General features: G+C 46.8%; 1 protein-coding gene across 2 annotated transcripts; it reads left to right on the top strand.

The window, feature by feature from the left end:
• Window positions 1-137: 137 nt before the first annotated feature.
• Window positions 138-11547, top strand: AK2 (adenylate kinase 2). Of its 2 annotated transcripts, none has more exons than XR_014176137.1 (7): window positions 138-329; window positions 2251-2376; window positions 4115-4225; window positions 4478-4572; window positions 5035-5107; window positions 7746-8435; window positions 10608-11547. XR_014176137.1 is itself a non-coding variant. In XM_081961844.1 (7 exons), exons 1-7 carry the CDS (start codon window positions 225-227, stop codon window positions 10613-10615), a joined length of 714 nt encoding a protein of 237 aa, XP_081817970.1. In that variant the 5' UTR covers window positions 140-224; the 3' UTR covers window positions 10616-11547. The 2 variants fall into 2 exon arrangements, 1 of the variants encoding a protein (XP_081817970.1); XM_081961844.1 differs by having other exon boundaries at window positions 140-329; window positions 7746-7941.
• Window positions 11548-20011: the final 8464 nt, after the last annotated feature.

Raw genomic sequence — 20011 nt, 5'->3', positions numbered from 1 at the left:
AATAAAAGTGCCCCTCCCTATCGCGAGTAAAATGCGCAGGCGCAGTTCAAAAGGCGCCTGCTTTTGAGGACACGACACCCAATCAGAGACAAGATCCCGCCGTCGTGGTAAGGTGATTGGGCGAGAGCCGCCTACTCCACGTGAGGGACGGCCTTCGGCCCAATGGCCAGGCGCGCGGCTGCTGGGTCTAGCGGCGGCGCAGGAGTTGCCGGGCGAGCGGCGCGATGGCTCCGAGCACGGAAGGCGAGAGCGACACGCTGGGACGCGGCGCCCGCAAGGGCGTCCGGGCGCTGCTCCTGGGGCCGCCCGGTGCAGGGAAGGGCACTCAGGTGAGCGGGCCAGGCCGGTCGGGGAAGCCTCGCGGCGCCTCTGCTGAGCCCCAGAGGGAGCGGGCGGGCGGCCCCTGGCCTTCCTCGACCCGCGTTGGCAGAAACTTGCCGGCAGCCGCCGCTTCGGCGGACTCCCACAGCCGGCTTGGAGGAGGGTCCGCTGGGCCCTGCGGGGGAGCCGATCGTCTGCTCGGGCTGGCCGGGAGCTCCCGCAGCGCTCTCTCTATTCCAGGCCCAGCCGGCGGGTCCCGGGCCCGACCTTGGGATCGGCGCGACGCCCAGCTGGTTTCTGCGGGAATAGGGGGGGAGCTGTGTGGTGAGAAATGCCGCCTCGCACCAGGCGGTTGCTGGAGAAAGTCCTTCCGGGGTGGGGGGGTCAGGTGGGTTCTGCACTTGCGCCCTCCTGGTGCTGTCTGGGGAATTCTGGGAGTTGAAGTGCCCGAGGCTGAGAAGGCCTGGCCTAGAGTGGCACCTAATTTTAAGAAGCGGAATAAAAATATTTCCTTCTTCCAGTTCAGTGGCTTATATAAGCGTTTGCCCTGAGCTCAAGTCTGCCATGCCAAACCGTCTTTGGGGCAGAGTTGCTCTTGACGAAGCCGGGCCCTTTTAGGCCTCTCCCAAGTGAGGCCTTTGCTCTGTGGGGCAGGCAGGGTGTCTTGCGAAACTGTAGTCACAGAACTCTGATTTACAAAAAAATTGTGTAATTGGCTGACAAACCGCGCTCAATGTGCAGTCCTTTATGGAACTACATTGACACGGAGGAAAGAAAGCAGTGGGGTACTCCAAGGCTCCATCTTAGGCCCAGGACTCTTCAATATCTTCATAAATGACTTAGATGAGGGAATAGAAGGAGAACTCATCAACTTTGCAGATGACACGAAGCTGGCAGGAATAGCCAGCACCCCAGAAGACAAGCTCAAGATCCAGATGGATCTTGACAAACCATCCAACAAAATGAAATTTAGTGTGGAGAAAAGCAAAGTTTTACACCTGGGCAGGAAAAACCAAATGTACAGGTATAGAATAGGTGATACCTGACTCAATAGCAGTAACAGAGAGATATTGGAGTTCTGTCATTTAAATATGAGCCAACAGTGTGTGACACCGGCAAAAAAAGACAACAGTCCTAGGCTGCATTAACAGAAGGATAGAATCACAATCCCATGAAGCATTAGTACCAGTCTTGGTAAGACCATACTTATAATATTGCATTCAGTTTTAGTTGCTAGGCTGTAAAAAAGATGTTGAGACTATAGAAAAAGTCCAGAGTAGAACAATAAAAATGATTAGAGGACTGGAGGCTAAAACACATGAAGAATGTTTTCAAGAATCAGGTATGTCTGTCTAGTCTAGAGAAAAGGACTACGGGTGACATGATAAGAGTATTCCAATATCTAAGGGGCTGCCACAAAGAAGAGGGGGGGGGGGTCAACTTATTTTCCAAAGCACCAGAGGGCAGGAAAAGAAACGATGGAAACTAATCAAAGAGAGAAGCAACCTGGAATTAAGGAGAAAATTCTTAACAGTGAGGACAATTAACCAGTGGAACAGCTTCCCTCCAGAAATCATGGACACTCCAGCACTGGAGGTTTTTAAGAAGAGACTTGGCAGTCACTTGTCGGAAATGGTGTGGGATCTCCTACTTGAGCAGGGAGTTGGACTAGACTTCAAGGTCCCTTCCAGCTCTGTTTTATTCTGAGATTGGCATCACTTCTTGTTTTCAGTAAAAACGGCCCCACAGTGAACAATGAGTTTGCTTAATAACCATGGTGTTTGTTTAATAATAAAGATTTTAAAATTGGGCACAGTTGTGTGGTAACCTGTTTTATGACTGTCATGACTTAAAATTGCAAGCTCAATTATAGTTGTATTACCTGCATATAACCGTCCTGGGGACTGCTGACTCTACTTTCTTGTCCAGGCTCCTCGGCTTGCTGAAAGGTACTGTGTGTGCCACCTGGCCACGGGAGACATGTTGAGGGCAATGGTGGCTTCAGGCTCAGAGCTGGGGAAGAGGTTGAAGGAAACAATGGATGCTGGGAAGCTGGTGAGTGAGAAGAATGGCTCCCTCTGAAGTAGTTTTTGGGCTGCTCTTTCCAAAAGTTCATGAAGAAGAATCCTTTGCTAAATGTTAAGATTCCCAGCAGTTGACTTAAACCAGCCCCTCCTGTCCTGTCACATTGTTCCCCAAATGACAGGCTGATGGGGACTGGCAGGGCAGGGAGGAGCATCATGATCTGGTTGCATGGTGACATGATGCGTGGGAACTATAGCTTCTACAGATGCCTCTGAATAGACCAGAGTCCCATCAGGTCTGACTCCGGAAAGAGCCAGGGCTGCAGGAGGGTGTGATGCTGGCTTGCTCTGTTCCATTAGTATCCTTTGCTCTTTGAATTGAAGGCTTAAACATTGGAAATCAGCCCCAAAACAGGCAGGTTGAAGGAGGTTATTGTAAATCAGCCGTGGCTTTTCCTTGGAGAGGATCCAGTTCACTAATCATAAAATTCAATTAAGAAAATGGAGTAGAACTTGAAAATCCTAATTATACTGCTTTCCTATTTTTAGGGAAGGGTGGTTTATTTTATTTTTAGCCGTCCTAGCGCTGAAAATGTAATAATATTTTCTTCATTTCCTTCTACATTTAGAGCTCAGATTTATAAAGGTCTGCAGTGCAGGTTATTTTTGTTTAATGACAGCATTTGGGACGGGCAACCCCATGGCTAAGCCCAGTGTTACGTGGCTGTGCCAACTTAGGGCAGCAGCTGCGGCAGTTGTGGTTGGCATCCTTAGGCCTGTCATCATGGGATGCCATTTACCACCTGAATTGACTCTGAGGGAAGCCAGTCGTGGAAGCTGCCAATGGGAGGACGCTACAGCCGTCATAGTTGCAAGCTGTTGCCAAGCGTCCCTGTCACAATCTGTGATTATGAGGACACTGCAACACCTGCAACTTACGGGGACCAATCCTCAGTCTCCCGTTTAGTACTTCTTGATTTCAAATGGTCGCTGAGTGATTGGTCGCTAAATGAAGACTAGCTGTAAAGAAGGATGGTATTGAGCTATAAGGAATAATCAGTAGAAGAGAGATCTGCTTCCATACATAACCTCCGTCATAAATATTTTTTGCTTTTAAAGTTGGCATTTTGCTTTTTTTCATTGAAGGTATCCATGCAACCTTTCTTACACAGTTTTGCAGGGAGCCTGTAATCCCACAGATTTCTGATTAACCTCTGCATGTGAGGACTATGCAGGATGTTTCTGTCCTGGACATCAGCACTGAATAATTCTTCCCCACGGACTGAGCCAATGCAGACAGGCCCCCCGTACTAGAGGAGGGGCTCCGGGCCCTCTAATTCTTAGATGTCTCCCAGTTCAGCCCCACCTCAGAAGTTCTCCAGGAGGATGGAGCTTCACCTCCCAAACTTGATCTAGTCCCACCCACACCAGCAACACTTTCTAATGATGATATAATGACACTTCCAATAAGAAAGAGCCATTACAAGCTCCCTGTATCTACATTGGCTCAGGCCATGGGGAAGAATTATTCAGAGTTGAAGTCCCAGACAGAAACATCCTGTGTAGTCCTCACATGTAGAGGTTAATCAAATCTGAGTGATTTGAACCTTGAAACTTGATGCCTTTGCCAAAGGCCAAGGGTGGAGAACAGAATCTGGCTACAAAGACCAGCGGTGGCTGGGATCACCTCACAAGCACAGTTTTCTAGTGGATTTGCGTGGGTGCAGCTGCTGCATCCAGTGGGTTCCCCTTTCCTCTTTCCTCTTCAGGTGAGTGATGAGATGGTGGTGGAGCTGATTGAGAAGAACCTGGAGACCCCCCTCTGCAAAAATGGCTTCCTCTTGGATGGGTTCCCTCGCACTGTGCGACAAGCAGAGATGGTAAGTGCTCTCCTTGTGCCCTGAGCAAAGCGGACATCCTCTGCCTTGCCAGTACTTCAAGGAGGCACATTCTGGGAGGGGCCCTTAGTCCTGCCAGAAGTGCCAAGAAGGGAGCTTGTTCTGCCTTTGACACAGACACCCCCACACACATCCGTTTGATGGCTGCACGTGTCTGTCTTGGTCCAGAAGAGAGTCTGTGAGCTTCGGTGTGAATTAGCTCACTAGGCTTCCCTCCTTTTCACGATTTTACAGCTGGACGAGCTGATGGGGAAGAGGAGAGAGAAACTAGATTCGGTCATTGAATTCAGCATTGCTGACTCCTTGCTCATCCGAAGAATCACCGGACGGTAACTGTCATTTTCCTTGAGGGATGTTTATCTTAGGCGGCTTTGACAAAGCTGGGGGCAGAGGGCGCGGAGATTTCTTGTCAAGGAAAATTTGACAACTTAGAAGTATGTTTTCTAGCACAAGGGGAGTAAATCAGCCCGATGTGGTCAGTGACTAAATCGGAAATGCCTCAAATCCTTCACAGGGAAGCCTTTCGTTATGCTGCAAATGCAAGTTGTGTGTGTCTTTGTCTTGAGTGTGTGCTAAAAGAAAATTCCCCATCCTGGATGTTACCAGTGCTGCAGTGATGTTCCCAACATATTCTTCCCCCTTCAAGCCCTTCTGCTTCCTTTTCTTTATGAAAAAAATATTTCCTAACCCTTGCAATCCCACAAGGTTTTTAAATGTCTGTAGAGTAGCTTTGCCCCATATCGTTGCTGCAGATGAAAGGTAGGTGAGGCTTTTCTGTGTTCTCCTTCCAGGCTAATCCACCCAGGAAGTGGCCGTTCCTACCATGAGGAATTCAACCCACCCAAGGTCCATATGAAGGATGATGTACGTGTCTCTCCCTTTGGGGGTTTGTATTGAAATGCTTCTAGTTGATTTAAAGCCTTAGGGCAGGGGTGTCAAACTCAAGGCCCGTGCGAAGGAGCCGGCCCACAGGGTGCTTAGATCTGGCCCACAGGGCCGCCTGGAAACAGCAAAGGACTGGCCTGCGCTGCCTCTGCCAGAGAAAACGGGGCTTCGTTTCCGCTGGCAGAGGGCAGCAGGAGGCCAAAAATGGGTCCCTGGGAGGCTGTGTGCTGCTAAAAACAAAAGAAAAGCAGAAATGTTTCCCCTTTTGCATTTGAGCATCCAAGAAGGGACAGGAAAGGAGGAAGAGAAAGAAGAAAGGAAAGATGGGAAGAGCAAGGAAGGAAAAAGAAGGGAAGAAAGGAGAATGGAAGGAAAAAGAAGAGAAGGAAGATTATAATGAGAGGGAGGGTCTGAGGGAAGCCCTGCCTTTGCTTTGCTGCCCTTTTGCCATCCCCTTGTCTCCTCCTCCTGACCTCTCCTGGTGGTCTCCCTATCACTGAGGATGCTTTGGTTACAAAGTCAGGCCTCCTTGCGTGGAGAGGGAGTGGGCCTCCCTCTGACCCACACACTTTGCCCTTCTGCACACACCATGAGCTACCTGGCCAAGGAGAGCCAGCACAGCAGCAGCAGCCGCCTCGAGGAGGAGGTAAGCACAACCAGGTACCCCCTCAGGAAAGCAGGGCTGGGCTGTGAGGTCCCGGTGCCCTGGGAGTTCAAGGGCTGGGCTGGGCGCTTGCCCTCTGCTTCCTCGGGCTCTGGACAGTCTGCGCCACCCTCCGGGGGTCCACATGACCTGAGAGGGATGGCAAAGCTCCCCTGGAGGATAAGCGTTTGGCCCTCTCCTGGTCTCACTTTCCTCCGCTGGAGACAGTGAGTGACCACGCTCCCCCCAGACCGTCCCTCCCTGAGGTCAAACAAAACCGTAATGTGGCCCTCAATGAAATCGAGTTTGACACCCCTGCCTTAGGGTATCTTTGGGAGCTGGTGGGCTTCTAGAATTGGATTCTGTATTTGTTTCTAGCTACTTTGCTTAAGATTTCCATCTTGGTTGCTGTGTATGAATCATTTGAAACCAGGAGGCAATTCTCACACACTGATAGCTTTTGAATAGATTCTACAAATTGTGTGACTTACGCAGTAGCACTGATTGGCACAAATTGTCTTTTTCAAACTGGGATAGTGATCAGTGTCAAAGGTCACCTGAGAGTCTCTACCTGTCCAACCTGATCTAGCAGATTGGGAATGCTGCAGATCCCCTCAGCCGAAAAGTGTTGGCTGGCAGGAACCAGAAGATGGGTCTTTTTCCGCAGTACATCCTCCCCTTGGAGACCCGAATGGCTCCAACCCTGTTAGTCTTTTGTAAGGCCCTAAAACCTGGCATTGTTCCTGAGCCAGGATGGCTGAATGGGCCCAGCTGCCTTGCTGTGCTGTTCAGTGGCTAAGGAACCCGGCTTTGGTGTATATTTATTTTGGATGTTCTTATTGTATTATGAGGTTCTTAGGTTTTTAATTTCAACATATCTTTGAATTGCAAACTCTCCAGAGTCATTGACTGAAATGAGTGGTTATAGAAAATTCATTTATAAGCAGATGAATATTCCAGAGAGAGGAGGAAGATCAGCCCAGGAGCTGTCATCACCGGTCAGCTTCTAGATGGCTATTGCCAAGCCAGGGGTTGGGAGGCAGGGCCCAGGGGTTGTAGAGGCAGGCCTTGGCACACCCACCTCACTGGGTGCTGCTGTGAGGACCCTCAGTGTAGAGAGTGGCCAGCTGGAGGTGAATGGTTCCAGTTGATTGGTCAAACAGGATGCAGGTAGTCCACAAGTTGTGACCTATTGAACTATTGCCATCTGGCAGACGGTACAGGACAATAAAAACAAGGGCAAATAGGCTGAAAAGCACCTTCTGTCCCAGAGTAGGAACTATGTTGAATTCTACTGTATGATTAAGGCAGTATCAGGGGTTTTCAATTGAATTGTGTAGAATGTGAAGGAGGTGTGTTTTTGTTTTATTTTTTATAGCTTTGAGCCTGGCAATTACAGTTGTAAGTCATGATAGTCATGAAGAGGGTCGTCAGATGACTGGACCCAATCTTACCATGTTTTCTTTTGGCGGGGGGGTGCAGTCATTCAGAAAAATGACTCAGTCGTTAAGCGAGCCCATGGTTGTTAAGGGCTGGTTTTATTGGAACCGGGAAGTAAGTTCTGGTTTCTGGCAAAAGCATCAGGAACTGCACTTATGTGAACGTGGGCGCTACGGCTGTAAATGAGGGTCAGTTGCCCAGAACGCAGCCATGTGACCACGGGTGTTGGGCGACACCAGAACTTTGAAACTGGGTCATAAGTAGCTTTTTGGAGGTCTGTCATAACTTCAGATGGTCACTAATGACTGGTAATGTGTCAAGGAGTACCTGCAAGGGTTTCCGAGTTCACTGACCCCAGCAGGAAAGAGGGACGGAGCACTTGGGAATCGTCTCAGCAACAGCTCCGTGGAGCTTCATGCCTTCAGCTGCTTGGGGCGGCTTGACATCCGTGCCGCGAAGGGTCGGGTGCCAGGCAGTTCCAGTTCAGGTGGGTCCTTGGCTGGTGCCCTCGCTGACAAATTGCTCCCTTTCCAGGTCACCGGGGAATCTCTGATCCGCCGGTCAGATGACAACGAAGCAGCGCTGAAAACACGCCTAAAGGCTTATCACACCCAGACCACACCGCTGGTGGACTACTACTCCCGGCGTGGGATCCATACAGCTGTTGATGCTTCCCAGTCTCCAGATGTGGTTTTTGCCAGCATCCTGGCAGCTTTCTCAAAAGCAACAAGTAAAGACCTGGTTATGTTCATATAAGGCTCTTCTCTTCCTTTCTCTCCTTTCCTGTCCTCTGGGGTCAGCAAGAAAGAATGCCGCGGGAATAGGAGCAAAGCGGTTGTGGAGAAGGCTGTACAAGCAGTCCATTAAACAGATGCGTGGCTCTTCATTTGTAACGTATTTTTCTTTTTTTTAATATATGGGAACTCTCTGGGGCTGTTTGTGCATCTGGTCAGCAGGGGGCGCACTGCACTCCAGACCTCCTGGACCCTGGAAACTATACAGGCAAAGGCACTTGACATATCTGCAGAATTGGTTAAATCAGGAAATGGCTGCAGTTTCTGCTTTTCCGCCTACGGATCAACCTTTACAGCAGTCCTGAAAATCCCACCTGAATAGCAGCGGGAAGGAAAATGGCTGGCCACAAGTCCTGGCTCTAACTACCAGCATGGAAGGCCGCCTCAGCTTAAGAGGGAGGCTACAGAAGCAGATGTGTGATTCACAGAGGTTTGAATTATTCTTCTCCTTTTCTGCCTGGGTCAAGTGGAACTAAGTGGCACAGCATAAGATGCCCCAGGGCGGCACTCGTCCCATGCAATCATAAGCTAAGCACAGAATTCAGAGGCTGCTTTATCTACTCCATTTAAAAAAAATAAAAATTCATGTGATTCTGGTTCTTTAGAAGTGACTTGGAGATGGGAAGTGGGTGGTAACATTTCCAAGGGATTGAAGAGTGGATATTTTAAGCAAAATGGGGAAGTTGGTACAAAACCGCCTGGTCTGGACTAGTTCTTTAGGGTGGAGAGTTCAGATTTTCTTCATGTGGAATTCCAGTGAGGAAGAATAATTTCTGAGATCAATAATCAATCTGGGAATTCCACATTGGTTATGTGATGATGTCATCACGTAAGCAATGCAAGAGAGCTGGCTCATGATTTCTGAGCTGCATGGAGGCCGAGTGGCTGTGGTCAAAGGCACAGAACTGCCCATTCTCCTTACTTGGGCCTTTGGACAGCCTTGAACATCCTGCTGTGTTACAGTTTGGAGCGGAGTGGTTGCTGGTCGTCTGCCTAAGGCCCTTTTGTTGGGTGAGCCAAACGGGCCCTTTTCCCTTTCTGTTTTTGCCTTTTGGGACTTTTGGCTAAGAGCCTCCGGCTGCCCTTGAGCTAGCCTGGGCTCTATTCTCAGTGGCCTCGAAGTATGCTGTAGTTCCTCATGGCCAACCCGGCAGCCTTTGCCAACTAGCAGGGAGGGAGCTCCTGAACTCCTCTGCCTGCCTCCTGGAGGCTGTTGGGCTGCTTTGGTGCAAAGCCCCTTGACTTCCCTGCGCCCCAGAACGCCTGAGAGGATTGTCAGGAGCCAGTTGGCCACGTAGCTGCCTTGGGCCTCCGAAGGGCAGCCAGGCTTTAGTAGGATTGAGAAGTGGAAGAAGCATTTCTCTCTCGGCTGACCTTTGTTTTCCTTGTTTTCTTTTTTCCTCCTGTGATTTGTGTTTCTGTTCTTCTCAAAGAGCAAAGTTCTCCCTTTAAGGAATTCTCAGCAGCGAAAGCCATCGCTTGCTGGGCAAGGAAGTGCAGCGCTACAAACATAATAGGTCACAGAGAGTTTTGCCGCCCTTAAAAAAAAGGAAGGCAGTGAATTAAAATTTTTACTAGAAATTACTTGGTGGAGTGACATATTTGCACATTGGTGATCATTCCCAACTTTAAAGATGCAAATGTAACTTGTATGGCCACCTAAATTAATATAATAAATATATAAAGCTATCTTGTGGATCTTAAGGGCTCCAGCTCCCAGAATAGTTAATTGGCAGCAATTCCCTTCCCCACAAAGGTTGAAGACAAGGATTTGGGGACCAAAAGCATCTGATTAAGATAATCCAAATACTTCCCAGAATTTCTGCTCCAATTGTACTTTTCCTTGTCTCAGTGTTTTAAAAGAACATTTCCATTTCAGGTGAGTAAGTGGCCTTTGAAGAAGAGAGTCTTCAACTTTTTAAAGCAATCTGGTCCCCATTTCCGCAGATTTATTGGCAAGATGGGTTCTCTTTAAACCAGGATGTCTGTCTTGGGAGAGGTTCTCCTGCCCCAGGGAGGACGGAGCCCATGTGCTGCAATGAGCAAGTGCTGTCTTCTATTGGCCAGTATGACCCTTGCCTTCCTCTGGGAGTGCAGGCAATGCATCTTGCAAGGAGGCTGATGCAATGAACTCGCCCCAACTTGGGTCCCTCTGGAAGTTTTGAGACTCCAGGTCCTGGTGACCTTGGCAACACTGAGAATTCTGGGAATTGCAGTCCCAGCATGCTGGCAGGCCATGTGAGATTAGAGAAAAAGACTCTTATTGCCCTGGTGGCCAGAATTCTGAGATGTCAGTTGAACATAAATGCCATTTTTGCCAAGTAGAAGCTGTGTTATAATGGCAAAGAGGGAGCTGGGGCTGTTCAAGCAGATGGCCGGTTAGTGATTCCCTGACATCCTTGCTGCAAATTGCTTTTGGGTGCATTACAAGACACCCTGGGATAAATGCAACAAAAGGCAGGGCCTACTTGCTTACAAAGAACAGAGATGTTCAAGCGCCTGCTTTGCTTCTAAGCTGCACATCTCTGCTGCCTGTCTGTTATAAACTATGGTTTGAGTTTTTAAGGATTGTTTCTCTTCTTTATATTTGTCTTTGTTTCAGTGGCGTGATTTCAGGCGGCAGACGGCCACGACTACATCAAGCACATCATGTTCAACAACTGCCTCCCCACCCCCAGCTTTGCTCTTGGACCGGATGGGGTGGGGGTGGGGTGGAAGGCCTCATCAAAAGAGGGAAGGAAATTGCCAGAAGTTGGGGTTCTCTCCAAAATTGTACTAGGGGGGAAATCCTGTTTTTTAATAAAAACAAAATCAGGAAGACGAGAATAAAGTGTTGCTGCAGGCTTGAGGGGCAGAGTGCTTTAATTATGAAAGCAATTATTTGCAGTCTTTTAAAGGGGAATGTTTAGCCTTTGGGAAAGCAGGATCTGCCAAGCTTGACTGCTGGTGGTGCCTTTTCTCCTGATGATTTCCAGGATTTTGGATCGGTGGCCTCTCGGGTTCTGTTCCCAAGATGCGTTTGAGGCTGCCATGCAATGGGGCCTCTAACTCTGGCTTCGCCCTTTGCCTCCTGTCCCGCTGGCTTCTCTCTTGAGTGAAGAACCCTGGTGGAAAGATCTCTCTCAGCCAGCCCTCTGCAGAGGCTTCCAGTAGTGGCTCTTCTAGGAAGCTGGCTTTGGACTCTTCTTGGACTCTCAAGTGAATCTCATCCTGGCAGCTTGGTGAGCTAAAATGGCTTTCCAGCAGTCCGTGAGAAAAGGCGTGTTTTAAGCTATTCGTAGGCAGGGATCAAAGAGAGCAATCTTTCTCCCAAGTTTTTAATCACAGGCATTTGAAGTCTTTGCCTTTCTGTGGCTAACATTTTATTTTTTGAATTTCATGGACGCTTCCTCCCTCAAAAGTTGAAGGCACAAAGCCAAGAACAACATATCTTGTCCCACCTCTCAACCAGAGTGGCTGCCAATTTCCACTTGTTCCTTTTCCTCCCTCCTGGACTGCTCTGCAGCCTCAACAAAGTAGCTGTCAATATTGGACCTAAGCAATTTGATGACTTGATTTTGGGCAGAAAGGAGTGGTGCCAGGGTGGGGGCTGGCAGAGAGACCTTCATAAGCTCAGATGGAAAGGGATAATCTTTTAAGCAGGAAGTTTAATTATGGATGAAAAACTAATTCCAAGCTTTTTGATTATGATTCTGACCAACAGAAAAGTTCTCAGTTGCTTGGCTCGTGATTCATAAAACAGACTATATTTGGAGTTGGAAGGGTCCTTGGAGATCTTCTAGTCCAACCCCCTGCTTAGGCAGAAGACTCGATACTATTCCAGATAAATGGCTTCTTAAAAGCCTCCAGCGATGAAGCATCCACAACCTCTGGGGTCAAGTCGTTCCACTGATTCAATTGTTCTGTAAGGACATTTCTCAGTTCCAGGTTGTTTATCTCCTTGGTTAGTTCCCAACCATTGTTTCATTTATTCCCTTTTGGTGCTTTGGAAAAAGTTTGTCCCTTTTGGTAGAGTTTGCTGTTCTTTTCTTTAACAACCCCGTAACCCTCCTCAGGGTGGACTCAGGGCAACTGAATGGGGCTGAGCGTTTACTGGCTGGATGCCCTTCCTGACTCCTTCCTGGTGTTTGCAGCAGATATTTTCTTTTTGCACCCAGAGAGAGAAACATCTGCTGCCACCTAGGTTTGAACTCACAGCCTCCTCATTGTGAGGCGAGAGCTCCACCTCCAGGCCACCATGCTGCTTAAGTAGCATGCTGTCCTTAATTTATGACAATTTTTGCTTTGCTTAAATTCCAGAAGTGGTTTTGAGGGTTGGGGTTCAGCCATATGACATGCATTGGAAGCACCTCTAAGCAAAAGCAGAATACTTTCTACGTTGCATCATCTGACAGTTGGAAATTTCTGCTCCTAAATGCTGGGAAAGCTGATCAAAAATCCACACACACCCCGTCCGTATTATTCTGTAGAGGCATCATAGCCAAGCGGTGAAACAAAAGACCCGCTTCAAACTTTGCCTTGGTGATACATTTGCTGACCGAGAGAAACACCGCATCCCAGAGGGCCTGCTAGAAAGAAAGGGAAGGAGAACATTCTGTGCAGTCTCTCCTTGTGGCTCTAGCAGCCTTCCCCAGCCGACTGCCCTGTGGGGGTGTGGGATTACAACACTTGGAATACCTGGCTTGCACTTGGTCGTGGCAGTCTTGCCCATCCTAAAGTCGTCATGTCCTCACAGGAAGCGAGTGACAAAGTCAAGAAACTGGGAGAATCCTATTTGAGCTTTTCTGCCTCCTTTTGGTCCCATTGCCCCCAAACACCCCTCCCTCCAGTGCAGCTGTGGTCAAGGGGGGATAAGGGCTCAGTGCTTGGAGCAGCCTTTAGCTTCCCGGCTTTCTCCATCCCCTTCAACATACATGTGCCGCATTTACTGGGTGTTTGGATGGCAAAGAAAGCCGTTCCTAGCCTGTTTCCTCCTGGGACACCCGACTTTTCTCACTGTATTCCCTTTACAAGTACTCCTTGACTTACAACCATTTGACATTATGACCTCAGTGAAGAATTGAAACTTATAACAACCTCACACTTATGTGGAGGCATGATCAAAATTTGGGCAGTTTGCAACCTGCACATATTTATAATGATTGCAGCATCCAGGGGTCATGATTGCTATTTGCCACCTTCCTGGGGGCTTCCAACAAATACATTCAATGGGGGAAGCCAGATTCACTTAATGGTCATGACAAAAAAGTTAATGAAATTGGCCACAGCTTGCTTAACAACTGTATCACTTAGTGGCTGGCCACAATTGGCGGTAAGTGAAGGATTACCTGCATTCGTGCAGCTGTAAGCACATGCATATTCCCTGCTGGCATCTACAATTACAAGCCCAGAGGGGGAATTTGTTAACATGCCTCTGGCTAATAGATCCCCAGTCTTACTTCCAGTAGCCGGGACTCCAGTCTGGCAGAATAGAGGAGCAGAACGTGGCCACCCATTGTGAGTCCTTTCATGAAGGCTTTCAGAAGCTCACAAGCTGCAGTTGCCAGAGGCGGTGGTGATGCTGAGGTAAGAAGGACTAAAAGATGGAATTCCCCACTTGCGCTGCCATAGCAACTGTTTCCATGGGAAATGGCAAATGTGGTAGGGCTGGAAGGCATTGTGATGGATGGAGGAGAGGGCACTTCTTGGCTGAGGAGGCAGCAGGAGGGGCTGGGAGAAGGGATTGCTCTTGTGGAAAGCAAGAGCTGTCAAGAAGGAGGTAACTAAGCAGTGAGGAAAATCCTCTACTGTCCAACTTGGTAGCAGGGTGGACTCCCTTCCCTGCCTAGGCAGGAAACCCTATACCGTTTCAGACAAATGGCTATCCAACCTCTTCTTAAAGACCTCCAGTGTTGGAGCTTTCACAACTTCTGGAGGCAAGCTGTTCCACTGTTCTAACTGTCAGGAAATTCCTCCTCAATTCTAAGTTGCTTCTCTCCTTGATTAGTTTCCACCCATTGCTTCTTGTTCTGCCTTCAGGTGCCTTGGAGAATAGTTTGACTCCCTCTTCTTTGGGGCATCCCCTGAGATATTGGAAGACTGCTATCATGTTTTTCCCTAGTCCTTCTTTTCATTAAACTAGAGTTCCTGCAACAAACTAAACTACAGTTCCTGCAATCTTTCTTCATATGTTTTAGTCTCCAGTCCCCTAATCATTTTTGTTGCTCTTCTCTGCACTCTTTCTAGAGTCTCCACATCTTTTCTACATCGTGGAGGCCAAAACTGGATCCCTTATTCCAAGTGTGGCCTTACCAAGGCCTTATAAAGTGACATTAACCCTTCACGTGATCTTGATTCTCTGCCTCTGTTTATGTAGCCTAGAACTGTGTTGGCTTTTTGGCAGCTGCTGCACACGGCTGGCTCCTATTTAAATGGTTGTCCACTAGGACTCCAAGATCCCTTTCACGGTTACTACTGTTGAGCAAGGTACCACATATACTGTAGCTGTGCATTTCATTTTCCTTGCCTAAATGTAGAACTTTTTTCACCATTGAATTTCATTTTGTTAAATAGTGCCCAATGTTCAAGGTAATACACTAGGAAACAAAATTCAAAATCATCTTGATAAGTTACAGAAATACCATACTTTTTTGAAGTATAAGACGCACAGGAGTATAAGACGCACCAAGGTTTTGAAGAGGAAAATAAAAAAAGATGTTTTTGCACTCTGCAAACCTCCCCAAAATGGCCCGTTTTTCACGAAAACAGCCCCGTTTCCCTCCCCCAAAAAGGCATAAATAGCCTTTAGGGAGCTTGCAGAGAGCTCTGGGGGGTGGGGGGCGACAACAAGCAAAAAACAGCCCATTTTTTCGTTATAAAAAGGGCATAAATAGCCTTTAGGAAGCTTATAGAGTGCTCGTGGGGGCTGGGTGGGGTAAAATTGAGCAAAAAAAACCCGGGCCATTTTTTGCTCATTTCTGCCTTCCCAAGCCCCCTGAAAGCCTCCATAAGGCGCTGCAAGGCCATTTTGGTGAAGGGGGCGGGGCTTTGGGAGGCAAAAAATGCTGTATTCGGTGTATAAGACACACCCAGATTTTCAGCCTCTTTTTTGAGGGAAAAAGGTGCGTCTCATACTCCAAAAAATACGTAACTGAAATAACATTGAAATTTAGTGGAAGCAAACTAAAGTGCTTTATTCAAAAAACAAATGCAAAATACAAGATTGGAGATACATAGCTCGGCAATACTTCTGAAAAAAGAAACCCAGTGCCACAGAGTTGAGCATGAAGGAATGCTTACAGTCCTGACCTCAGTTGTAATTGATAGCTCTTCCAAGGTGATTCTAATAATGTCTTTGATCCCATTCATCAACATCAGTTGTGTTCTTGTTGCGTTGGCAGTTATACTTCTCAATCTTGCCAAGCATATTCATTTCACGTCACATGCCCAGAGTTTGTGAGTTTCTGCTTTCTGATCTTTACCTCAAGAACTTGGTCAGTCTTTATTTCAGATCAATTCTGCCTATCTGCAGTTGCTATTAGTAATTATTAATGATCATATACATAAAAACATATTTTGCTTGCTTAGTTTTTCCAACTATACTTTACCTTTGGAAAAACATTGCTTCATCTCTTCTGATCTTTGATATTGAAATGTCCTTATTTGTGTTCTTGTCTACCATTGCCTTCTTCCTCTTCTTCAGCTAGCTGTCCCTCTTATGTATTCTTAAGCCCAAGGCACAAAACAACCTACCACGTTCATTAACTTGCTGTTATACTTCATAAATCATAATGGTTGATTTCTTAATGGTTAACATTTAGATTTTCATTTTCCATTTTTACTTTTATAATAAACTCTTCTAAGTTGTCCTAATTCTTGGCTAACAAAGTGTTGCCCGCCTATCAATCCACTGTGTTCTGCATTCTGGCACTGTTTATCCAATGGCCTTGCTCTAGTTAATGATGCAAACTAACCTGCCACACTTTCTCCATTTTCCTCTCTCCATTATCCATTGTGCCTGTCCTAGCCTTCTGTCTTTTCTGAAGTCTATCTGTTCATTTGTCACATTGCTCTCTACATAGTGTTCAACCCTTCTTTGTAGGATCTTGACCAAAAATTATTTGTGCAAACCAATTACTTCAATATTTCTGTAAGTCACACATTCTTTTATAACTGCTTTTTACAGCATTAAGCAGAACCTTTTCTTCCAGTCTCTAGGCGGTATAGCAGGGTCCCATATTTGTTGACCCTAAATTGTTTGCACACTAACGGATGCTTTTGTGCAACTTTCACCATTGGTGGGTATTTTGGGGGGAGGAAATCACCTGTGCCTGCTGCTTTCCTATTTGTAGCTTATTGCTTATTATACTTTGCTTCCAAGCCAAATTGGTTTCTGATTATATTTTCTGTCTACAAACCTTGCTGTAGTCTTGTTTGTAAAAAGTTTCTGTGTAATCTTTCCAGAGAATATGAGTCAACTATATCAAGTGGCTGCAAGCACATTTTTAGGCTGCATCAACAGAAGTACGGTATAATTTTGAAATTGTGAGACATCACTTTTATCCATCAGGACAAATCAGGCTCCAGAATCTGAGTCCTTTCAAAGAAATAAGAAGGCGGAGGGAGAATGCGAGAGCCAACTCTCCTGAAAGAATCTGACAGAAGGGCAAGATCTGCTGTAGAGTGTGACACCAAATACAGGTAGTCCTTGTTTATCTGTTTATCACTTGGGACTGGAAACTTGATTGTTAATCAAAGTAGTTGGTAAATGAAATCACAATAGTCTTTATCATCTGACCAGCTTTCCTTTGCTTTGCAGAAATGTGAGGATTGGTTGTAAAGTTACTTTTTCAGCACTGTCATACCTGCAAATGGTTGCCAAACAAGGCAGTTGTTAAAGGAGGATTACCTGTAATGGTCATAATTCATAGGGAGGCAGAAGCTTTTGAATGGCTGAAGAGCGTCCTACAGGAGGGCCAGTGGAATAGATAATAAACCTAGACTGGTCCACTGATCGTCAGAAATATTTTAATTTGGGTTTCTACAATGAACACGGATTAGGATTCTGTGCCATTAGCATGGCTAAAAGAGCTCCATCTCTACCTTCAGGCGTTGGTGTTTTGGCAGCAGTAGGTAGGTGGCACCTACCACAGGTGCTGCCAGTCCGCTCAGTATTTGCCTCAATCAGAAAGTATTTCGTTTTCCAAGCATGATTCTCTGACCGCCTGTTTAGCAAGACTTGTTAAAACAAAAGGGATGAAGCACAAGAATTCCAACCTTGAACTATTTCCCATCTGCAACCCACATATTCCAAAAGTACATTATGGCAGAGTCTTCTTCGTTTGCCTTTTAAGCTACCTTTCAGTGATTGGGCAAACCGGTGGGTTCTTTTGCTGATAACAAAGCAGTGTTGCTCATATCACCATTTCCTGAATCCTTACTTCCCTGGGAACTGACTATTTACACACACACACACACACACACACACACACACACACACACACACACACACTTACAAAATCTCTACCAGACATGGTAAATTAATCTTCATGCTTTTCTCAGCAAAGAACTTGGGAAATATCAGGGCTACAAAGAGATTCCATCATGACATAGTCAAGAAAAGGTTCCTCTCGATCCCTTTGCTACAAAATCTCCTACTTTTCTTTCTCCCTCATGCCAAGAAAGCGTGGGAGATTTTGTTTGTTTGTTTCTCTTTGTTGAAAATTGAATAGGCAGTATTTTTTTTGAGAAGGACACATCTGGACTTTAGAAAGCACAGGTAGGATTCACTTACAAAGTGGCAGCCACCGCAGGCCATAAACACTTGATGCTCAGAAGGCAAATTAAATCTAGAAGCTCTTGTGAATAGGTCTGAAGCAGCATTTTCTTTTTAATATTGTTTTAATTCATTTTTAAATGGGGTGGAATAGACAGGCTCTTTGGGAAGAATCCAGAGGTACTGGCCCCATACTTTTGCAAAAACATGCATTGTTTAGCCCTTCCCAAATCCCCGCTCAGCTACAGATGAGATGCAGAATAAATGGCCGTCTGGCTCCCAGGGGCTTCCTTGGTCTTGGGGTGGGAATGACGGCTTTCCAGGGGTGGGCTTGGTTCTTTCTTGATGGTTCTGCTGATGGGGGAGTCATGGCTCAGCAGCTAGAGGAGAACAGCAGCACTAAGTCACTTTGATTGCCTCTTGGAGACCTCTCTGAACAAAGCCAATCATCATGTTTCAAAAGAGAATTCTTTTCTATCAGAAACAGCATTGGAAGAATGCATTATTTTCCCCAAACCCTGCAAAACCACTTCATTTTCCTTAATTCAGAGCCTAAGTCTGGCGAGCCAATCTTGGTTTTAGCCAATCCGGGGTGGAGGGAGGCTTTTAGCAATGCCAGGTGCCTGCCTGCAGCTGCATCTAGCTACTTGAGTGGTAGCCTTCCCCTGCTCGCCTCGTTTCCCCTTTCCAAAGAGTCCTGGCTCTGTGGTTGTGAACCCATATGCTCTCGCAGGGACATTTTCTGCTCACACTCCATCTCGTCTCTGTATTGAGGGCTGAGATCCAAGAATCTGACCTTGAATGCAAGAGATTCATTGGCTTGTGTTGGCTCCAAATGAGTAGCCGGTTCCTGCTGAATTTCCAGGCAATCTTGCTAAGCGTTCACTTTCCCCCAATTCTGCAGGCCTGGCTGTGATGCCTAAAGGCACACAGTGCAGTTGTGTGTTAACTAGTTTGAACCAGAAACGCTCAGAACTGGAGGGGCCCAGAGAGAGACTTTCATGACCAATGCCCTGTTCAATGCAAGAAGGCTTTTTTGAACCTCTCTTGAGTGCATTGCCCAGTGAAGAAAAGCTCCTGCCTTTCAGGGTCACGAGTCCCCTTGCCAAAATGCTCAAGTCATCAGGGATTCTTAATGCTCAGCCAGAACCTCTCTGCCTGTAGTCTTCAGTCCATGATTCTGCATCCTGATCTTTTGTGACAACAAAAGTCTGGATCTTCTGTTTAATATTAAATGGCTTTTGCCCTCCCTCAGTTTACACTGTTCAAAATGAAGTATATCTTCTCAACTCCCTTTGTACGATTTACAGTAGTTTTGAGCCCTTGATCATCATCCTGTTCTAGGAGGTCAGAATTCCTCTTAAAGTTTCGTGTCCATGCTTCTGAGGCTACCTGATCAACAGAGAGGAAAGTGGAAGGCTGCTGGGAAACAATACTTTTGTTCATACAGCCACAACCTTGGTTTGTGAGCCCCTTCATGTTCCTGACCAGTGGTGAAATTCAGCAGGTTCTGGGCAGTTCTGGAGAACCGGTAGCAGAAATTTTGAGTAGTTTGGAGAACTGGCAAATACCAACTCTGGCTGGCCCCAGAGTGGGGAGGGAATGGGGATTTTGCAGTATCCTTCCCCTGCCATGCCCACCAAGCCACACCCATAGAACCGGTAGGAAAAAAAATGAATTTCACCATTGTTCCTGACCTTTATGTTTTGTACATTATTGTACTGTAGGCTGTCTTGTGTAAAATTTAACTCTGAGGTTGAGACCCACTGCAAATGCCTGTGAAGTCCACCCAGAAAGGAAAAGGGGTGGCAGGTGCCTTGTGAGTGGTACAAGAAGATTCCCAATCCTCCTTTGACCTGCAGGGTTAATAATACACTGCAATGTCCTTTATTCCAGCCTAGAACTGGTTATACATTTCTCTCTGTCCAGCCTTATGAGAAGCAAGCAGGAGCACTGCAGGCCTCTCAGAGCCTCCTCTCAGCTCCAGCAAAATCCTGACTTGCATAGATTTAATTTCCCCCTGCAAAGCTGCTCTTACACTTTTAATCAGACAAAAAGCAAAGGAGGCCATCAGTTTCCTATCATCATCAGAAAAATAAGTAAATAGAACCTCTTCCCTAAAATGTTTAGAGCTGAAGGATTTCTGACTCTTTGACAGTTACAGTAATTATCCACTTTTGATCCAGCAAACGATGAGGCCAAATGCATCCAGGCTTGGCAAGTGGGTGAGTAAAGTTTAAAGAAGTCGCACT

The sequence above is a fragment of the Natrix helvetica genome, assembly GCF_964273705.1.
Source record: "Natrix helvetica genome assembly, chromosome: 9".
Lineage (NCBI taxonomy): Eukaryota > Metazoa > Chordata > Lepidosauria > Squamata > Natricidae > Natrix > Natrix helvetica.
This window is presented reverse-complemented; position numbering and strand designations above follow the sequence as displayed.